Source organism: Syzygium oleosum, unplaced genomic scaffold (genome assembly GCF_021117445.2).
Source record: "Syzygium oleosum isolate NSW1041296 unplaced genomic scaffold, Sole_v2.1 Sole_v2.01, whole genome shotgun sequence".
Classification (NCBI taxonomy): domain Eukaryota; kingdom Viridiplantae; phylum Streptophyta; class Magnoliopsida; order Myrtales; family Myrtaceae; genus Syzygium; species Syzygium oleosum.
This window is the reverse complement of record NW_026607485.1, coordinates 4,992,163-5,014,060: the sequence shown is the minus strand read 5'-3', so window position 1 is coordinate 5,014,060 and position 21,898 is coordinate 4,992,163. Positions and strand designations below refer to the sequence as shown.

The 21,898-nt window shown below is 43.8% G+C and overlaps 2 protein-coding genes across 4 annotated transcripts; both read left to right on the top strand.

The window, feature by feature from the left end:
• The first annotated feature begins 296 nt into the window (after window positions 1-296).
• LOC115684748 (olee1-like protein) lies at window positions 297-1,566 on the top strand. The gene is made up of 2 exons (XM_030609610.2): window positions 297-716; window positions 1,084-1,566. Exons 1-2 carry the CDS (start codon window positions 554-556, stop codon window positions 1,425-1,427), a joined length of 507 nt encoding a protein of 168 aa, XP_030465470.1. The 5' UTR covers window positions 297-553; the 3' UTR covers window positions 1,428-1,566.
• A 3,037-nt stretch (window positions 1,567-4,603) lies between these two features.
• LOC115684759 (trihelix transcription factor ENAP2-like) lies at window positions 4,604-8,853 on the top strand. 3 transcript variants are annotated; one of them, XM_056317197.1, is made up of 2 exons: window positions 4,604-5,568; window positions 6,094-6,763. In XM_056317197.1, exons 1-2 carry the CDS (start codon window positions 4,707-4,709, stop codon window positions 6,153-6,155), a joined length of 924 nt encoding a protein of 307 aa, XP_056173172.1. In that variant the 5' UTR covers window positions 4,604-4,706; the 3' UTR covers window positions 6,156-6,763. The 3 variants fall into 3 exon arrangements, with proteins under 3 accessions (XP_056173172.1, XP_056173178.1, XP_030465486.1); XM_056317203.1 differs by lacking the exon at window positions 6,094-6,763 and adding an exon at window positions 7,692-8,001 and having other exon boundaries at window positions 4,605-5,568; XM_030609626.2 differs by lacking the exon at window positions 6,094-6,763 and adding an exon at window positions 8,446-8,853 and having other exon boundaries at window positions 4,606-5,568.
• Window positions 8,854-21,898: the final 13,045 nt, after the last annotated feature.

Sequence of the window (21,898 nt, the reverse complement as noted above, 5' to 3'; positions counted from 1 at the left end):
TATCTCTGAACTGGATAATACCATCCAGTTTTTCATGCTTGTACCGGTGCAATTTCCTCTGTTTGGTCACCGACTCCAATAGTCACTCGCTGTTCCAAGCCATCTGTTTAGGATGCCGGCCGCCTCGACCACGATTTGCCTGCTAACAGAAGCCTAGAAATGACTGATACCGTTTAGCCCGACTCTCGTGGCTACCTCTACTTGCTTGTAAGTTGTTACCATCTTTTCATAGATTCCATCCTCTCTAAGATCAACCAAATGGTCATAAAGTGCCCTCTTGACGAGAGAGAGAGAGAGAGAGAGAGAGAGAGAGAGAGAAGCGGGTCAAAAGGATTTTCCAAACCACAGGAGGAGAAGGCAATGACCACCCCACAAAAATAACTGCAACTAGGACGTAACAAAACCTTCCCAAAAATAAACTGCTTGACTTGGCTTTATAACAAAAAAATTTAAGCCCTTAATTCTTCCTCAGGCCAGCCCTCCTCTCCATACACAACCTCCCATCTAAAAGTCCAGAAAAATCCAACCAGCAGAAACGCATCAGACAGGAGCAATGGCAAAGTCTCTCAAGGCTATCATCTTCTTGGCCTCGGCCCTTTCCTTCTTGTCCCTTCTCGGGGCCGTGTACGGCGACTCCCGCTTCTTCGTGGAGGGCAAGGTTTACTGCGACACCTGCCGCGCCCAGTTCATAACCAAAGTCAGCCATGACATGCCAGGTTCGCATTTCCTTCATTGTACTGCAAAAACGACATGATCTAATCTTAGTTCCAATACTAAAGATACGGTACCAGACTAGACAATTTCTTGTTTATGAGCATAAAAAAGAGATCCTCAATTACTAGAAAAAAGAAAAAAAAAAAAGAGCGACATTGTAATGCAAATAGCTCTCTCAAAGTTCATAATTTCCGGATATTTGGCTTTTTCGTCACGACAAAGATTTTGATCGATCCGAAAGATTTTGTAGTACGTGCACATATAGCTTTCATTTCAAGCTCTGTAGAATTCTCATTAGTTGATCAAAGCACAATGCCCTTGTGCACGATCCGTTCAATGACTTCCGCAAACAATGCGAAATCCGTGCAGGTGCCAGGGTGCGCCTGGAGTGCAGGGACCGCGAAGGCGGAGACCTGACCTACAGCATCGAGGGCGTGACCGACAACACCGGCACCTACCGCCTTCCGGTGGACGGAGAGCACGAGGAGGAGATCTGCGAGATCGTGCTCGTCAAGAGCAGCCAGCCCGGGTGCGAGGAAGTCAGCACCGCCGATTTCCTGAGGAAGAGCGCGAGGGTAAGCCTCACCAAGAACAACGGCATGACCACCCCGGTCCGCCAGGCCAACCCGCTCGGGTACATGAAGAAGGAGCCGCTTCCCGAGTGCGCCGATGTCCTCAAGGAGCTTGGAATCACCTCATTCGGCCTCGCCTAAACCTCGAATCTTAGTGTTTTTTTTTTTTTCCTTTTCCATTTCGCAATGTAATGTCCTTAATCTCTGTTGTCATGCAAGAGGTAAACAAACACGAGTACTAGTATGTTACCCAATATGAAAGTTTTTGCTTGCCATTCAAGTTGATTTAGGTTTCGGGTTATGGTGAAGTGGGCAAGCATTTCCTTGGTTAAATGGTTTATGTACGTAGTTTGCATGCTGTGTTATTGATCAAATGATGAAGCTGCAACTAAATCATATGGAAGGATAAACAAAAAAAAGTGATTATTCCACTTGGATCCGGGTTGATCTTACAATAATGTTCTGGCTTCGGAACGTATACAAATCTATCACCAAAACCATAGCGCAAAGAAGATATATCGCCAATCCATTGGAATTATAGCGATCCGATCCGATCCATGTCTCATTTCATGTGGACTAATTACACAAAAAGTCATAAATCTATTGTATTTGTGCCAATTCAGTCTTAAATTTTTTGACGATTTGCCAATATAGTTGTTTCGGCCAATCTTGGTCGAAGATCGCTGACATAGACACTGGCAGTCCTACATGGCACGAGCAACGCTAATGTGGACAACCTTTTCATTTTTTTTAAATTTTCTGAATTATTTATTTGCTTATTTTTTTGTTTTTCTTTTTCACGATAGCGAGCTCCGGTTCGGCCCTTGCCCAGTGGTCGACAAGCCTTGGCAACCCCACTGGCCATATTGAAAAAAAAGAAAAGGAAAAATAAAAGAATAAACAAATAAATCAAAAAAATCTTGAAATTTTTTTTAAAAAATTGTCCACATCACGTCGATCGTGCCATCTACACTTAGGACAGCCGGTATCCACTTCAGTGATCTCCGGGCAAAATTGACTGGAATGACTACATTGGCAAAGTTTCACAGCGAAATTGATAAAATTAAAAGGTTTATGACTGGATTGGTACAAGTGCAACTTTCTGGATAATTTCTACCTCAAATCAACTCTGTCATAATTTATTTAACTAATACAGCAACAAAAGCTTGCCGAGACCACAGAAAAAGAATTATATGGTATGTTGTTATTCGGACATCAAGGGACTTCTTTGCAAAAAAGTGAGTTGGACTTTGGAACGCAGTTTGTCGATAAGATTTTCATACTTTGGAAACCCTAAATCGACCCCAACAGTTTGTCCATACCATATGTATACTCTGGACCTTAACATGCGCCTAAAAGGCTACATCCGGATCACGAGGTGTAAAAATGAAGTTGGGAATTGCCGGGGTCGGGGATAGAAAAAAAATTCTGACCCCAACATGGGGGTCGCAGCGTTTGGGTACCGGGACGTTAAACTTTAGAATGCAGTTATGGAGCCCGCTTGGTCACGGGACAGGCCGAGACGGCCCGCGGTGGCGATGTACTCTGGACTGATCTTCAGCCTCTCGCAATGTGTTGATTGCAGAGAGAGAGAGTGAGAGAACCGCCCTGAGAGGTGACGACTGTCATCCCTATGATCTGATCTCGTCTTCAAGCAGGAGACTTGATATCTATCTCTACTTGAAGAGCTACTGAACTTGCTTGGGATGAATGTTGAAGAAAAACCAATCTTGTCATCCCCATTGAGTTTATCCCTTATTTTCTCGGCCGCAGGCAACAATCTCTCCGGTTATAAGCCAACATCCCACGTATCGAACAATTACTTAAACGAGGTTAGTGTCCACGTCAACGAATCTTTCGTGGGCTTAATGGAAGTCTGATCGTTAAGGTTTGGTTTGTTTCACGAAAAATGTTACATTTCTTGAAAATATTTTCTAGAAAAAACGACAATATTTTTTCGGTATTTAGCTGAAATCTGAAAAAGAACGGGAAAATATTTTTTGATATTGGGAAAGGAAAATCTAAATACACATATACTATTTGAGAGCTAGCGACCTGTGCATAGGCAGCCGGGAAATTAGGTATGGGCATCGGGATCCCTGGTCCAACCTCGATGGACCCTGACTTGCACACTTAGGACTCGGGCGTGAGCATGAGCACTTGGGTTCGAGGAAGAGCACCAAAACTAAGAACCCGATACTCGTGCACGACTTTCTGGTGCCGCCCCTGGCCCAAGGCCTGGTGCACAGGACGCGACCCAGGACCGGGTCCACAAAGGCCAAGCGCGTGACGCCGGGTCCGGGCCCGGCCTCGATGGACTAGGGCGCGGGCGCCGGGGAACCGGGCATGGGCATCGGCATTCCGGGCTCGAACGCGTACAATATTCCGACCCAAAAAAAGAAGAAGAAGATACCTAACAACATTTCCTCACATGTCATCGCGTCTCTAATTGCTCCAGCCCGTAATATCCGCAATGACCATGTCTTTCAACGACAGAAGCGTATTCTCCTAAACTCCGCCGACTATTCCTAGCGAGCGTGATCAAGCTGGCCAAATCCGCGATCCTTTTCAACACGGAACAGAGACCAACTTTTGACTTCCCCGGCCAGTCGTAGCATTTTACGATAAAACAAAAACAAACCCTCACATTACACTAGCGCGCGAGAACACGCGGCACTATATAACCAAAAAAAAAAGAGCAGCGGGCCCCGGAGGCCGTCCTCTCCTATCTATCTATCCTACATTATCTCCTTGATCGAGAGAGGAAAAAAAGCCTAAACCCTCTCCGTCCTCCTCCTCCTCCCTCATTATCAGCAGGCCACACTATTCGGCGCTCACCACCTATGATGTCTATAACACACGCACACACACACGCGAACCAACCGAAAGCGAGCACCCCCGCACACCCCGCACGGGGGGACGGGGACAACATCCATCGAACGACCGATCGACGGTCAAAGTTCGATCCCGGTCGGGCGGGCGCGGCGCGGGACGCCCACAGGGCGAAAACGAAGATGCCGTTTCCAAAACGCAAGGCGAGCCGAGCCGACGACCGAAAGCCGGCCCACCCACCCACGAACGGACGGACGGACGGAAGATCCGACTTGTCCTCACGCGCTCCCTCTCCTCCTCCTCTTTCCCGGCGACTCTCTCTCTCTCTCTCTCTCTCCTCGGCCCCCCCCCCCCCCCCTCCCTCTTTTTTCCCGTATTGCCCCTCTCGACCATTACCCACGCGTCTCGTATTCGTCACCGGCAGCCGCCCTGCCCTTCACACCGACGCGCCCCCCAACCAAAATTCCCCCTTCTCTCTCTCCCTCCCACCTCCCGATCGAACGAAGGAAACCCTAGCTCCGCCGCCGCCGCCGCCGGGAGTGCTCCGGTGACCCGCCGACGCCGACGCCGACGCCGACGACGAGGGACATGGGGGACCTGATTGAGTACGTGTCCCCGTCGCCCACGCAGAGCGGCAACGCGCGGCCCCTGCCGGTGCGGGAGGACTGCTGGAGCGAGGAGGCCACCGCCACCCTCATCGAGGCCTGGGGGCGACGCTACGTGGAGCTCAACCGCGGGAACCTCCGCCAGAAGGACTGGCAGGAGGTGGCCGACGCCGTCAACGCCCTCCACGGCCTCTCCAAGAAGACCCACCGCACCGACGTCCAGTGCAAGAACCGGATCGACACCGTCAAGAAGAAGTACAAGATCGAGAAGGCCAGGATCTCGTCCTCCGGCGGCGGGGGCGGCCTCGCCTCGCCGTGGGTGTTCTACGACCGGCTGGAAGCGCTGATCGGGTCCAGCTCGTCGTCTTCGTCGGCGGGGAAGAAGGCCTCGCCGTCGCCGTCGGTGTCCCCCCTGTCCCCGCCCGTGGCTCTGCCGCTGCCTTACAAGAAGACGCCGTCCCCCGTGGTGGCGGCCGTGGCGCTGCCGCAGAAGAGGCCGGCGGAGAGGCTGGACGAGGGCTACTTCAGGAGGAATTACTCCGAGGTCGCGGCTGCTGCGGCCGCGGCGGGGGTCGACGACGAGGAGGAGGACGAGGAGGAGAGAGACGAGGATAGGGATAGCGAGGAAGACGAAGGAGAGGGGATGAGGAGACTGGCCAAGGCCATCGAGAGGTTCGGAGAGGTGTACCAGAGGGTGGAGGCTGAGAAGCTGAGGCAAATGGTCGACTTGGAGAAGCAGAGGATGCAGTTTGCTAAGGATTTGGAAGTGCAGAGGCTGAAGATGTTTATGGACACGCAGGTCCAGCTCGAGAGGATAAAGCACGTCAAGCGCTCGGGCTCTGATGGTGAGTAAAAAAAAAAAATACGATCTTTTGTGTGCGCGCGCGTGTTATTTAGATGTTGCCGAGAGCAAAATCGTCTGATTAGTCTTGTTTAGCCTGTTTGTTTTTCTTATTGTTGTTTTTTTTTTTATGTTCATTTGCAGTATTAAGGTGACATCAATTGATGGGAAAAAGGAATATATCTTCATTGTGGATCCCTTTGCACAATGAATAATGGATTGTTTTCATTTTCATGTATTTCCACATTCTTACTTGATCCTGGAGATTCGATAATTTCGTGGCCTTTGAGAGTAGATGTCCTCCTTAATTGTTTTAGTGTTCATAAAGGGTTACGGCACATTGTCGTCCAGGTCGTCGTACTATAGTATGTATGTGGAGTGTGAGATGTTCTGTTCGTGGTCAAAGCTCTGTTTATTTAGTTGTACAGATTTCTTGGAAAATAATTTTGATAGTGGGCTCTTTAATCTTCTTTGGTTGCAAGATTTCTTGGTGAAGAAAATTGATGACATCCCCGGATCTTTTATACAGATGCTGAACTTGGCAAATGGCATTTGTTTGCATTAGATATCTTTAGTGGAGGGTTGGAATGAGACTCGGATGTTGGTTAATATTAGAGGCATTTTCATGTGATGCTTGACCTCTTGTTGTGTTAGAGCTGTGACTGAGGATCATGGTTCTAGTTTGGAATGGTGTCTAAGGGAATGGAATAGGACAAGCAATGTTAGATTTCCATGTAGCCAAAAAAATGGTCTTGCATTATGTCCTGAGTGATCTTGTTGGTATCTTTGGATCAGCAATTGCTGTTAACTTGTACAGACTTAAAAGCTGCGTTCAGTTCTTGTTCACTGTTTCTCGAGACAGAGAAATTTGGTGGAAATTAGAAGCGCAGCCAACTATTTTGGGAATTATTAGATTATGTCCAGGTGACAAGTGATAGGAAAGGCTCATAATTTCAGACTACAGATATGACCTCTATCCCTTGTTTGTAGGTGGTTGCCGCATGCAGTTTACACATTTCTGAATTCCATGATAGTTTCTGCATTGTGGGAGGGAGGATTCAATTTGTTCTGGAGAATGGAGTGGGATTAGGGCTGATCTCCATTGTCAGAACATAGTTCTTTTAATGCTTTATTTGTATTCTTGCAGTACATCGAAATTCTTTCTTTCAATGTTGGATTGCAATCTCAGTTTCTTCTCCTTTCCATGTGACACTACTGATTTCTTTACTGCTCTTTCTTCTTATCTACAAAATTGAATCCATGTTTTATTTAGTTAAATGATCATTAGCTAGAGTAGGCTTCCATCCTATATCAATTAAAGTGTCTTATCATTGGCCTGCTGTGGTTATCATTGAAATAACCAGCAGTATTTTCAAAGAGTTAAGATGGAATGTTCTTTTTCCGTCTTTCTTACTTTTGTGATGTGGGTTTCAAGTCTCGTGCTTTGAAGGTTCTGCTATCTGCAACGGTAATGAGAATGGCAGTTTTTGTGGATGGTCTATTAATAAAATTAAAACTTGCGAATTTTTATTTGGTCAGTGCTATATAGCTACCATTTTTCATCTTTCAAGATTATGCACATACTCCTGAAGGATGTCATTCAAGAAAGGTGAATTGACATAGAAGTGTTGTAAAACCAATTACATTACTTTTTTTTTTTCTATGAATTAAATATCATGTTCCTAAATGACTGAGAGAGATATGAAGCCGAAAGAGCTAGATATTTCTCTTTTAAGTTGTTGACTCTTAGATGGAAGATGGAATTTGGGATCTATCCTGTTGTTGAACTGGCAATAAAACTTTTAGGTCTTTACATAAAATCTTTTATGATATTCATAAGTGGAGAAATTTCAGAAGGTACTCCTAAATCTACATGTAATGGAGTGGTCAGCTCTAGGTTGATGCACAGAATTGCTTCAAGTGTAATGTTGGCTAGAGTCTTTAGATAAAACTTTTATGATATGCTTTAAGTGGAGAAATTTCCGAAGGTACTCCTAAATCTACATGTAATGGAGTGGTCAGCTCTAGGTTGATGCATAGAATTGCTTCAAGTGTAATGATGGCTAGAGTCCTCAACCAACAGTATCAGCACATGCTAATGCTGCTAGTTGCCTTTCTCTATGTTAGGCGATAGGTAATTAGTGGCAAGTAGCCTTTAACGACACACCTCAGCATTTGCTGAAACTCAAGAAGCGAAAACGATGAGGAGGAAAACCGACTGGGAAAGGGAGGAACCTGATAGAAGTGACAGCAGATAGAAGATGAAGCACTGAATCTAGGTTGCGTGAAAGTCAATCGAGCAGCTGTCTGTCTTAATCTTCTTTCCATGTATGCTAGGCTTTATCACATTTAGGGCTCTTTCAGCGGCAGTACTTCAAAGATAGATTTGCGTCGTCATGGAACTTCCAATTCTTGTTACATGTCGACATTCATTGTACTATTTGCACAGGGCTCAGTGTAAAAGGTTGCGTCATTTTCTGAAGTTTGTGATGTTCTTCTGATTATATTCAGTTGATGATTGCTTTTTCATAAAGTTTTAGGATGATAAGTAAGGCTAGTTAACTCTAGTAGAGCAGAGGACTGAAAATCATCGCGTCCAATTGTTTCTTGCATGTTGTTAAGTTCGCAAGTATTATGTCCCGCTAATTATTGATGTGTAGGAAGTATGTAGCTCAACAAGACAAGAAATTGTTTTGATACTTTATAGTGAGATGACAAAGTGTTACTGGCCTATGTAGTGCTTAAAAGGTAGAGGTAAAGTAGAAAGATGCTGAGTTGAGGTTTGAGCATTTTAATGGTTTTGAAACATGTTTTGCGCTTCTGCTGATTAGTTTTGCAGATACGTGGTTTTGATGATGGTTCTTTTTTTCCTTTGTGACAGATATTTATAGCTAGCCTTATGGAAGTGATGCTGATCTCGCTGCCCTGTCGCGAGCATAGTTATCGATCCCTGCATTGTACTACTAAGTGCACATGGAAGTCCCGCCGATACCGTCGTCGCAAAGTTATAGGCGGAGAAGATTGTCGGAGTAATTTAAAGTTAATTTTGCAAAACCTAATTATGGCATAGTTTTTCTCGTGCAATTTCTGCCTGCCTGCCTGCCCTAGTAGTTGTACTACCATAACAATGTGAGTCTGTTCTTTTTTCTTTTTCGTTTTTCTTTTAATGTTTTCCTTTTCTTCTTTACTCATTTTTCTTGTTAGTATCGTCTTTAGGAATTGTTGTTAATGAATGATTTAGGTGAGTTCGACTCTTTAATTAATCGAAGTGTAGCTAGTGTTGTAGAAAGTACTGCTTCCGTCGTCATTTACTGTACAAATCTGTCTTTCGCCCGGGCGAAATGGTACTGTGTTGCGAACGAGAGAGGGGTGGCGGTCGCCGGGTTGGTTTTGTGTTTGCTCGGGCCCTTTATTCGGGTGAGTTCGGATCGCCGAGACTCGGAAACCTCTCCTACATTGACATGGATTCTCAGATGCTCTTGCAAGTGAATTGGGAAAAAAAGGGATCCTGGCTGGGGATCAAATCCACCGACGCGGAATGTAGCTGCGCTTCTGTCGACGGTACACAAGTGCCTCCGTTTCGGACAGATGATTCACCGATGTCATCTTCATGCTGATGCATGTGAGATTAAGACTCCAACTATCAAAGCTACTCCGATTGAAGATTTGATGTGTCCACAAAATGCTATGCTCTCTCTAAGAACAATAAGTTGTCCCCGAGCAGGGAAAATTGGCTCGGGAAAATTACCAAAACAATCATAACTCTATTGCAATTGTGTTAATATAGTTCTCAATAATTTTTTTTTTGATAATTTAGTCATAAATTTTTTGTATTTGTGTTAATTTAGTCCATTCAGTCAATTTTGGCAGGCCGGCGCTGACGTGGACGCTAGCCATCCGATTGATGCTGATGTGACAATTTTTATTTTTTTTTAAATTTTTTCGAAATCTTTTATTTTTTTCCTTTTTTTTTTTTGGCTTTCCTTCTTTCCCTGCTAGGGCCGGCCTTGCCGACCCGCTAGTCTGGCGAGGGCGGCGAGCTCGCGCAGCCATGGCGAGGGTGACAACCTTGCCGTTGTAGGCAAGGTCGGCCATGGCGAGGGCGAGCTCACCTTGCCATCACTAAGCGAGGTCATCGCCCTCTCCATGGCCGACCGGCAAGGTCGCCCAGCCATGGCCATATTTGGGTGAGCTCGACAGTGCCGGTGAGGTCGCCCAGCCACGGTGAGGGCGACGACCTCGCCGTCATGGGCGAGGTCAGCCATGGCGAGGGCAAGCTCGACCTCACTAGATCTGGCGAGGTCGAGCCTCGCCATGGCAGTCACCGGCATGAGGGTGAGCTCGCCCAGCCATGGCGAGGGCTTAGCTTGCCTAGAACTAGCCTTGGCGAGGGAGACGACCTCGTTGTCGGGGTCGGCCATGGCCACGGCGAGCTCGACCTCGCTAGATCTGGGCGAGGTCGAGCTTGTCCTCGCCATGGCCGACCTTGCCATGGCCGTAGGCGAGCTCGAGCCTCGCTAGGGCCGACTTCGCCCACGGCCATGGCGAGGCTCGAGCTCGCCAAGATCTGGCGAGGTTGAGCTCGCCTAAATTTGGCCATGGCTGAGCAACCTCACCGGTCGACCATGGAGAGGGCGACGACCTCGCCCAGCGACGGTGAGGTGAGCTTGCCCTCGCCATGGCAGACCTCGCCTACGACGGCAAGGTCGTCGTCCTCGCCATGGCTAGGTGACCTCGCCGTCCTTGCCAGACTAGTGGCCGGTGAGGTACCAAAGAAGGAAAGCCAAAAAAAAAACACAGGAAAAAAAGGGAAAAGAATTAAAAAAAAAATTACCACGTTAGCGCCGGCTGACCAAAATTGGCCGATGGACTGAATTGGCACAAGCATAAAAGGTTTAGGACTGAATTGATACAATTGCAATAAATTTAGGATTATTTTGGTAATCCCCCCTCGCAGCCAAAAGAAGTGATTGTTTCCCTAATTCGTTCTAACTGCCATGTCGGCTCTTGGGACGAGTCCTTCGTCGTGAAATCTGGAAATAGCAACGTTGTTATGGAGTACATACCCCTGACTTGGCCATATCTACCTTGCCTTGTCATCCATGGGGGCTTATACTAGAGGTCATGCCATTGAAAGTGCCTAAACTTTTTTTCGAACATGGTTTAGATTTCGTTTGTTTCGTGAAAAATATTTTTTGAGATAACATTTTTCTTATTTTTCGACATTTGGATTGCTTAGGAAAAAGAGTCAACAAAAAACCTATACTTAAATTCAAAAAAAATGATTTCCTCTTTGAAAAATTGAAAACTATTTTCCAAAATATCACTAAATATCAGTACTTGAACTAGAAATTCTGTGTTTGGGCACGCAACCCCAACACTTGTCCTAGAGCCCTTGGCAGTGGACCTAGGTCTGGAGGCTGGGGCCAGGACCACCGAGATCCATTGAGGCCAAGCCCGGGATTTAAAGAGGTCGGGCTCGGAACCCTAGTGCCTAACCGCGAGTCCATGAGGTTGGGCTTGGGAGAATAATGCCCGTGACCTTGATGCTCGTACCTTGGTGCTTGTGCCCGAGTCTTCGACACCTGCGCCTAGGTCCATCGAGGTCAGGCTTGAAGCTTTGGTTCCTGTGCTTGGTGCTTGGCACCTGGGCTCAGGTCTACAAAGGCCAAATGCAGGACCTCGATAGTTGTGCCCAGTCCCCAGCACTCGGGCCCTAGTCCACGAAGGTCGTGATGAGACTAGTAAATATCATCTAGAGAGGGTGAATAGGTGATTTGAATACTAATTGATCGATTTTAATGCGGAAGTAATTGATCTCAAGTAAAGTCTGAACAATGTTCAGATTTTAGTCAGACTTTGAATGGCAAACAAATAAATGTGCAATAAAAGAGTTTTAGGGAAAAGAGAATATGCACACAGATGTATAGTGATTCGGCTTAGATCAAGCCTACGTTCGCTCTCTCACGCTGACAGCCTACTGGACTTCACTAGATGATTGATCAAGAGATTACAAGTTCTGAGTGATATTCAGATGGATCACTCTATCTCTCTTACAACAAGTCTATCAAGATTACAAATTTTAGCTCAGGAAAGACAAGTAAAAACTAGTCAGAATTTGCTCAGACTTTGGAATGGATGATTCTGGATTTCGTCTCTCTACTGCTGCTCTTCGACAATTTGCCTCATTTTATACTCCTCCACTTCCAAACTAGTCGTTGGACAGTCTTCAGAGGATCATCTTTCAATCTTCACCTTGGACATATTTGTATAACAAGGATTGAGTAGCCGTTGAGTGACAAAGTCTGAATCCCGTTGATTTTGATCACGCATACAATCAGAACTTTGGTTTCCATAAGCAGAGCTTCTCCATTTGGAAATAAACTTGTCGTGGGATTGATTGTCGATCAATTAAGATATCCCGCAATATTAATGCTCCTTGCAAAATAGCATTTTAAGATCGAATCAATCAAGACTTCCCATTTGTGAAACCCAAGCCAAATTACTAGCCATTGCGTTCATTCTGAGTTAGCGATAAAGTATGGATAAGATCTGATTCTTGACTTGCCTTCAGAATTGTCACGCCCCGCACCCTACGAGCGCGCGGTCATCCCTTGGTGGTCGATCATTGAACGCGACGTCCCAGGACGCGTCGCCGACCCAAACGAAACACTCAACAATAAAAGCAAGCGGAAGCGAAACTAATTAACCCAGACAATAAACAACGACAAAGGGATAGTGCGAAACAATAATTGCATACCATCATAAAATAGCCACTATACAAAACGATAACTCGGGCTACCAATTTAGAACCACAGTTTTCAAAAGGGGGCGGTGGTTGACAAACTTATCTCCTCTACAAAAGGTACTCAAAAGACGGGGTAAATGATCTATTCTTCAATCCCCGTGGTGCTGCGAGCGGCGTCTCCGAATCGATTACGGTCGCGGATCTGAAATGGTTATATAATAACCGTGAGAACGAGTCTCAATAAGCAACCCCCTAAACCCCACGTAGGCCAATGCGTACCCAGACAAGTCATACATGCAATCTACCCCATAACATATAAAATTAGCATAATTGTACTTACCTCGTCATCAAGTCCATGTCAACTCTACATGTTAGTCGTCACGTGATAAGGCAATAATATTAATTAAATAGCACATCACAAATCGCTCAAACACCAACCACACTTTCACTCAATCACTCCAACTAATTCAACCAGTCAATTCAATCACACTCAATTCGCATGCGTGGCCGAGCAACTTTCTCACGACCTCCCGGGTCCTTTCACACGGCCAGCGTCAACACGCCTCGAGCCAGCCCTCGATCAAGCCGGGCTCGAGTCCGCGTAACCACGCCTCAGGACATTTCTCTCGACCCGCGTAACCACGCCTCAGTCCTTACTTGCCTTTCTAGCCACACCCGCGTAACCACGCCTCGGGTTGCAGCCTCGAGATCAAGCCGGGCTCGGTCCCGCGTAACCACGCCTCGGGACATTTCTCTCGACCCGCGTAACCACGCCTCGAGGTCCTTACTTGCCTTTCTAGCCACACCCGCGTAACCACGCCTCGGGTTGGCAGCCCTCGAATCAAGCGGGCTTCGTCCCTCACTCTGGACATTTCACACTTTCCCACGACCCGCGCTCATCGCCTCGGGTCGACCCTCGGATCAAGCCGGGCTTTTCTCATGCACATGCACCACAATACAAAATTCACCATGCTCTTAGTCATATAAATCAATTTCAATCACCACCCATTCACCAATGTTAATCTAGCACGCCACATCGAGTCAACTCAATTCATGCTCCCGACATCGGTCCACCGACCCGACATTCAAGTCAACACATTCAATAAATTCCAATTCACCCACAAGCGCCACGACAATTCAGTCATGCTATTTACCTCGATCGTCAATCACTAAATTAGCCACACAATTATCACCACAATAATTCATCAATTAGGCACACTCAATCTAATTAGCCCATGCCTAAATTAATTCCTAACCCGGTACTAATCACATCCTAAACAAGTCTAAAAATACCCAAAGTACTAGGTAGGATTTAGGAAGTCACTTACCTAAGTTTGGCCCGGGAAAAGTCGGCTCGGGCCCAAAATGGCCCGGGTGAACAGTACCGGACTGGGCGCGGGCACGGGCCAACGGGCGCGGTGGCCGGCCAACGCGGGCACAATGGCCGCTATATATATATACTTTTCCATTTACATGCTTTTCACGCCACTTTCTCACCTACACTAACGGCAACAAATCTTAATGCCGAGGGGTGCATTTATTTCGCAAAAAAAATGAATGATTTGAAAATATTTTCCTAAAAAATAAATAAAAGATATTGTCATCGGTCCACACGATTATTTTTAGATATAAATTGTCATTCATTATAAAAACATTTTTCATTTACTAATTATTTCAAATAACACAAGCGATTATGCTTTTTCAAATGATTTATTTTTCACTGAAACAAACTGAACCTAAGATCATAATAAACAATACGATTGACCACAAGTAGACCACGTTTACATTAATCAAAGTACAATAATACCAAAACATGTGATTGGGACACCTTTACTTACGCTAAGGTTAAAGGGGCGCCTCGGGATCGCTTGGAACCGTTATCGAAGCTAAATGAGCGGCATCGGCGGCTGGTGGGAGGTGGCGTTGGACGGAGGCGGGAGCGGCGGTCGAGCGGCGGTCGGCGAGCGGGGCACGGCGGAGCGAGACCCGACGCCCGCGAGGAACAGCGAAGAAGAAGAAGAGAAGAAAGAAAAGAAAAGGAAAAGGAGGAGAGAGAAAAGAGAGAGGATGGGTCCGCATGGCTTAATGGGGGAGGGACGTGCACGCAAGGGGGGCGAGAGCGGCGCAGAGAGAGAGAGAGAGAGAGAGAGAGAGAGAGAGAGAGAGAGAGAGAGAGAGAGAGAGGAGAGAGAGACGTGCGCGAGAGGGACGTTGCACGGGGGTGGGTGGCGCGGCGCGAGAGGAGAAAGGAGAGAGAAAGAAAAGCTAATATTTATCCTTGAGCGCGAACCAACGGACACGGTTCAAACTAAATATTATTCTAACTGTCGCGATTCAAACCCGGAAAAAGATCTAACTGTCCCCGAAAAATCCCAAACAATAATATAAGACAACGGGCCAAAATAAAATAACTCGAAACACACTACGAGGGAGGTCTACCGTCCAAATTCGCACCCGGTCCAAAAATCCACTTTCTCACTATTCCTAATCGCCTCGACGCTGGCCACAATAATATCGACACCGTCCAATTTATTTCGTCCCGATACTCTCGAAAATCGACTGCCAAGGTCAGGGTCTAAATAACGGCCAAATTCGATCGAATGCGATTCTAGCGAAATCTCAAGGTTTAAAAATAATAACCGGGAGTGATCAGTTCCCGGGCGAGATTTTTACTATAAGCGCACTGACGAAATACCCGTTTTATAAATCCCAAAAATGGGCCAAAATTCGGAATGTCACAAGAATATAAGTCAGGGTGGATTGTCCTTTCGTTTCCAATCATAGACTGAAATTCTTCAACTGCTGTATACAAAGACTGAACTTTGTTTGTTATTCTGTAGAACTTAGTCTTTTTCTTCTGATCATAGTAAAGTCTGAAGATTCATAAAGTGACTTTCTGAACTTAGAAAAACTTCAAAAATGTTTGTCAGACTTACAATATCTCTTAGACAGTTTTGTCAACTTCAAAATATGTGAGGAGGTTTTCTCAACAGGTCGCTCTAAGGGTCCTTGACACTTAGGCTTGGGTTCTCGATGCTCGAGCCTAGGTCCATCGAAGTTGAGGACCGGGACCCCGATGTCCATGCTCGTGTTTATCAAGGCCAGGCCCGGTACCCAATACCCGTGCCAGGATCCCTTACGTATATAGATAAGTTGATAATATCCAAGTGTTTGGGATAGTTCAGAAAACTGTCATACTAAGGATCCATTTGTTTTGCGAAAAATGAATAATTTAGAAAATATTTTTTTTAAAATGATAACTTGTATCAATGAAAAATATTTTCATTATCGATAACAATTTATATCTAAATATTTTCGTAGACAGTGAAAATATTATTCGTTCATTCATTTTCTCAAGCAATACAAGCAATCATTTTTAGGAAAAATGATTTGAATTCAAATTATTCAGTTTTCGCAAAACAAACGTGCCTAAGTGATATGACATATTAGAAGTAAAATTTTTGACGAATTAGTTATATTAATACATGATTTAAGGCTATCGGATCAATTTTGTGAATCAATGTTAGAACTGTAGCCCAACTCTAAAGGTTCCTTGACATCGATATTGTTATGTTGATTAAAAAATAGATCTATATTATTATTTAATGTAAAGAGGATATCTTGCTTTTAAGGAATTTCGCCCTTTCTTTTCCTTCCTAAATATCCTTAAGTACTTATATGCAAATATTATGCTGTGTAAAGCCGAAATTATTTTATCTCTCATATATATCAATACTAAAATTTGTCTACTTTCTATCTTACAACAATATTCATAAAGAATGTCAAATTTTGAATCCTTTTTTCTTTCCACATATATTGATACAATTTCTTTGCATCGTGTATTTTTATCATTAATGTTTTTCCTCATTTAATAACTTTATTTCAATTTGAGGTGAAAATCATAGTCTATTGTCAAATGAGACCCCCAGTCTAGGGTCACGCTCGAAATAGACTCTGTTTTATAAACTCGGTTGAGAAAAGCTCAACCTACTTCTCGATGAAAGCTTGATATTCACCCGATCTAAAATGTCGACCTAAATGTGAGCGAATTGGTCAAGTAAATCTCGACCTACTTGTCACTAAAGAAAGAATAGGGCATTTGTTAGGATAGGGCACTTGTTAGGGCGATGGCTTGCCAAGTGAGAGCAGCTCGAGCCTCTTATGAGGTTGTGCTAACACTCGGAGTGGGTTCTCCAAAATCCTACCAATCTGCGACACTTGGTTGACTCGGTTCATTTGATTAGACATGTTCTTTCATTTTGAAATCGCCACTAACCTATTCTAGGCTAGTTAGATGCCGATATTTCACTTGCCACGAACTAGACTCCTAGGAACGGTGACTTAGTTACGCTAATCGTCTAATTGGTGCCTTTTCGTGATCCAAACTCGCTTTATTTGTCAAAAATGTGACTCAAGCTGTCTTGCTAAATTTTAAGTTCCCAGGTATATTCCACTAAGTGACCATACATTGTATCTTGCAAAACGACTATCAATCAAACATATAGAATAAACAACACACCAAATCGAGGTGAGTATACAAATAAGGAAGACGGAATGTAAATTGCGAGAAAAGTAAAACTTGATACTGTATCGGGTAAAGAATATACGTGGCCTTTATCACGATTCAGGACAGGATCCCAATCAGCGGTACCTAAACTAGTTGTGCCTTTATATCTCAAACTAAATAGGACGAAACGACTAAGAACTAGACAAGACGATATGACTAGCTAAGTAGTAGTGACGAAATTCTAATCAATGAATCAAGCATATCGCTAGACAAAATTCTATTCAAATAATCCCACACACATTTTTTACATCATTGTCCTTTTTGTATCATTCAAAACAACATGACCTAATGTCTATATGACACTAAATATACTAGACGCACCATAAATTAACTTAGAACCATATGAAATTAAACATAGACGCAAAAACATTAACAATAACATAATTTTAACACTAATCTGCCACGACATCACCAAAAATGATATATATATATACTTTTCCATTTACATGCTTTTCACGCCACTTTCTCACCTACACTAACGGCAACAAATCTTAATGCCGAGGGGTGCATTTATTTCGCAAAAAAAATGAATGATTTGAAAATATTTTCCTAAAAAATAAATAAAAGATATTGTCATCGTCCACGATTATTTTTAGATATAAATTGTTGTCCATTATAAAAACATTTTTCATTTACTAATTATTTCAAATAACACAAGCGATTATGTTTTTCAAATGATTTATTTTTCATGAAACAAACGGAACCTAAGATCATAATAAACAATACGATTGACCACAAGTAGACCACGTTTACATTAATCAAAGTACAATAATACCAAAACATGTGATTGGGACACCTTTACTTACGCTAAGGTTAAAGGGGCGCCTCGGGATCGCTTGGAACCGTTATCGAAGCTAAATGAGAGCCCAAGGCCCGCCATTCAGCATGCTCAGGCTGCTGGGATCTAAATATGCCCGAATGAACCTGGAATTGCTCCGGGCGACCTATTCTATTTAAAGGGACGTCCCGAGACCATACGAGATCTTCAAATGCGCCAAAACGGGACCCAGAGTCTGCTGTACAGTGCGTTAAAGGCGCTGGACAACAGGCTCTCGATGCTCTTTTTGGCTCAAATGAACCCGAACGGCAACGAAAATGCACCGAATGGCTCCTATGCTTTGATATGGCGAAATACTACACTGCGAAGACATGGACGACTGACACGCACCAACATATTTACACGTGACAAGCCAAGATAAATCACGCACAAGATGAGATAGTCCATAATCGACTCAAGAACATAATAGATATGCAAGAGTGGAACCAATCTAAACATGAAAATAGCAAAATGTAGAAGTGCCATAGCCAGCCTAGTGAACCTAGAGATCGAGGCATCGGGCTCATGACGCCCATTAGGGTGAGACGAGCCGTCGTGGCTCGACATTGAACTTCGGTTCTAGCAAGGCATTCTTAGCAAGTTGAACATAAAAGAAAAGTGTTTCCTATCTTGAGCGGGACCCTAACGAGAAGGCAAATGAACCGAGATGGCCTCTTGTTATCGAGGGAGAGAGAGATGAGAGTAACCAAAAGATGTGTTCAAACTCACGCTCACAGCCCCTCTCTTGCTTGACTACACTGACATAATTTTTGTGCCCAATTTCCTCTCACTTTTGCTCTCTAATTTCCATCTTGAAGCTCTAGAGGATTTTGTGAAGAGAATGGCCAATCAATCTCGAGAACGCCCCTTGAAACTCACGGCCACAAGCCTATCCCCTATTTCTTCTTAGTTTGCTATAGTTTTTGTGGTTGGCTTGCTCTCACTTTCATTCTCCCATTTACACTTTGAAGCTCAAGAGTTTTTAGAGAAGAAAATGACCAAGGATGGCCCCTTAACTCACGCCACCCACAGCCCTTCATCCCACTCACGCTTTTTGCCTAGGATGTTTTTAGTTTGTGATAGGGGTGAGCATCGGTCAAGGGTCAACCCTGGACCGACCCAACCCCGCCAGCCCTGATCTGGCTCCCAGGGGGTCTAGGTCGGTCCTTGGTCCTGGAATCCTTGGACCCTGCACCAAGCGGGTTGGTCTTCGGTCCTGGGAATTTAGGGTTGGTCCAACCCGGACCAACCCTGTATATATTATATTATTATATAATTGTATAATACATATTATATATTATATGCTTTTATCTACTCTAAACCCTAGTGCCTCCTTCTCTTTTCTCTTCTTTTCATGCAGTTTAGTTTGCTTTGTGAATAGAAAGTATAAAGAAACCCAGCTCTATTTCGACCAAAAAAAATAGAAACCCTTTTCACTCATCTTTGCCTAGCTCGCTCACCTCAGCCTCTTGCCTCACCTAGCTCGCCTATGTTCGCTCGCCTCTCTTTGCTTGCCTCACTCGCCTTGCCACTCACCTCTATTCACTCACCTCGCCGCTCACCTTGCTCGCCTCCATGCGCAACTCAGCTGCACAAATATACTTTGTGAAGTATTAATTATGTGTGTTGTTTATTTTGTTTTTAAGTGTTCGGAAGTTGAAGCGATCATTTAAGAATGAACAAGATATTAAGGGCCCGTTTGGCAAGTTGCCAAATAATGAAAATTTCTGTTCTTTTGTTCCCAGAATCAGTTTGGGAACAGAAATCCGTTTGTTAAATTTTTTGTACCGGGGCACAAATTTGCAAAAAATTGTTCCCAGAATCAGTTTTGAAATAGAATCAAGAAGCAAAAAAAAGTAACTTCTTGATTCTGGAATAATTTTTCCATTTTTTATTCTTCTTGGTTTTCTTCTTCATTCTTGGTTTGTTGTTCTTCTTCTTCCTGGCTGTCACCGGCCACTCCAACACGCCACCAGCCATAGGCCAGGGCCGCGAGGGCGGCATGCGGCCGCGCGGCAAGGCCTCGCCCAGCCATGGCGAGGCTGGCGGCGAGGGCCGCGACGCCCTCACTGGCCCTGGCCATGGCCAAGGAAGGGAGGGGAAAGAAAGAAAAAAAAGGGAAAAAAAGAGAAAGACATATTAAAAAATTCAAAAATATTATTAAAATATTATTAATAAAAGAATTTTTGTGTAGTTATCAAATGCATTTATGTTCTTTTTCTATTTTAAGAATAGAAATTTTGAGCAGTTGCCAAACCCCTTCAAATGCCTAGAAATTATTCCCGGGCATAGAATAAAAAAGAATCATTTCTGAGCAGAATCATTTCCTGGACATAAAATCGTTGTCATGCGCACCCTAAGTTGTATAATTCATGGTTTATATTATGTATTTTGAACTTCTTATGGTTTAATTATATTTCACGTGTTTGTTTTCTTGGTTTGTTGCTTTTAGCAAGTGTGAATTTTTATGTTGTTACCTTGTCTTATATTTATGTTTGATATGTACTAGTATTTATAGTTTGGTTGCTCAATGTCGCATTGTTGACGGATATGTAATTTGAAATGGTATGTTTATCTTTTCAAGGAATACAAAAAATGAAAAAAAATAATCGATTGGTCCGGGGTTGACCTTGGAACCAGACCGACTGGTCCTCGATCTCAGGCTCAACATGGTCGGTCCTCGATCTAAAAAATTGGGGACCAAAATTGTGCAGGTTGGTCCTTGGGTTAAGTATTGGATCGGCCCAGCCCAATCCAGACCGTGCTCATTTCTAATTTGTGAGAGCTGATTTTCGTCTCGCTTTTATCACTTCAATTGGCCTCAATAAAGCCTCCATCACTCAAGTCTAATCCTTCACTTCCTTTCTTGCGCACCCTTCCCCTCAAAATCTTCTAAAGAGAGATAAGATTTTCCAGCTCAATCAAGCCCAACAACTCCACTAAGTTTGGTCTCCTAGTTGGTCTAGTTCCCCTCTAATCGCCGTCCAATGCTTAGTTCAATCTTTCTAGGTCATTTGGAACTTGATAGTTTGAGGTCTACGGATCTTAATTATGTGGGAAAATGAGTAGATAAGTAGGCCCCTCTAAGTTGAGTACTGGTGGGAAAAGATATGCTCATCTTGGATAAAGTAGGGGCATATTTTGTTGCTGTATGGAAATAGAGACTACGTGCTCGTTGTTCCTTCGATTAGGCTAAAATTTTGTAGTGAGTTAGTCACCATGTTGACGTAGCTTGCATAAAAATTTCAAGCCAAAATCCGGAGAGTTCACTTTCAAGGCCCTATACATCGACGGTTTACGTCTAGTACAAGATCAGCCAACGTTCCTTTGGATAAATGCTAATTTAGGAAGCTATAGTTAGAGCTAGCGTACAAGCCAAATATCATTAGAAATTAGACTCGAAGATACTCGTTGTGACTCTTGATTTGCAATTTTCTGAGCTCGTATGGGTGTTTGATTGATCAAGGAAAGGCTAGCCATAATTGCTAGATAGAAGATTGAGTCTAATTATCAATCGAGATGGTTGAGGTTCTTTGGGAGTATTGTAGACCAAAATTTTAGCCGTCAGACCCAAGATTCTAATACTACAATGTCTCTAACTCAAAAGTGTAGAAGAAATGCTGTGGAAAAGGAATAGACGTAGGATGACGTAATGTGAATGTCGGCGATTAGGGGTTGAATTACACCATTATTGGCGAAGTCAATCACTAATTTTCACGAGATGCATGAATAGTCCACATCGAATTGCACCATTATTTCATTTGTGATTTTTTTTTCCAGTTATGGTTGGTCTTAAATGTCAGGTGAGCGTCGAATAGAGGCTGCCGATAATGAGAAGGGGAGAGCATGAAGAAAAAAGGGTTTAAGCTTTTTCTTAAGGAGATAATAAAATAATAAATAAAGAACGACTTTTGTGGGTCACTACTTTTATATAGTATGGGTAGTATGGATGTTTTGATTTTTTTAAAATGTAATGGTAGTGTAATTTGAGTTTTTTATTACGAAATACGCGAATCCCATCAACATATTGAAATATTAATGTCAAACTATTTGCGATATCTTAAAATTTGAAAGATATCTTAAATTTTGATTGGAAAAGTCAAAAGTGATTTTTGTTTGTGTTGAAAATAATCACAAATCAGTGAGCCCGGCCACATTCATTATAAATAGTAGCACGTTTATAATATACATCTTTTGATATT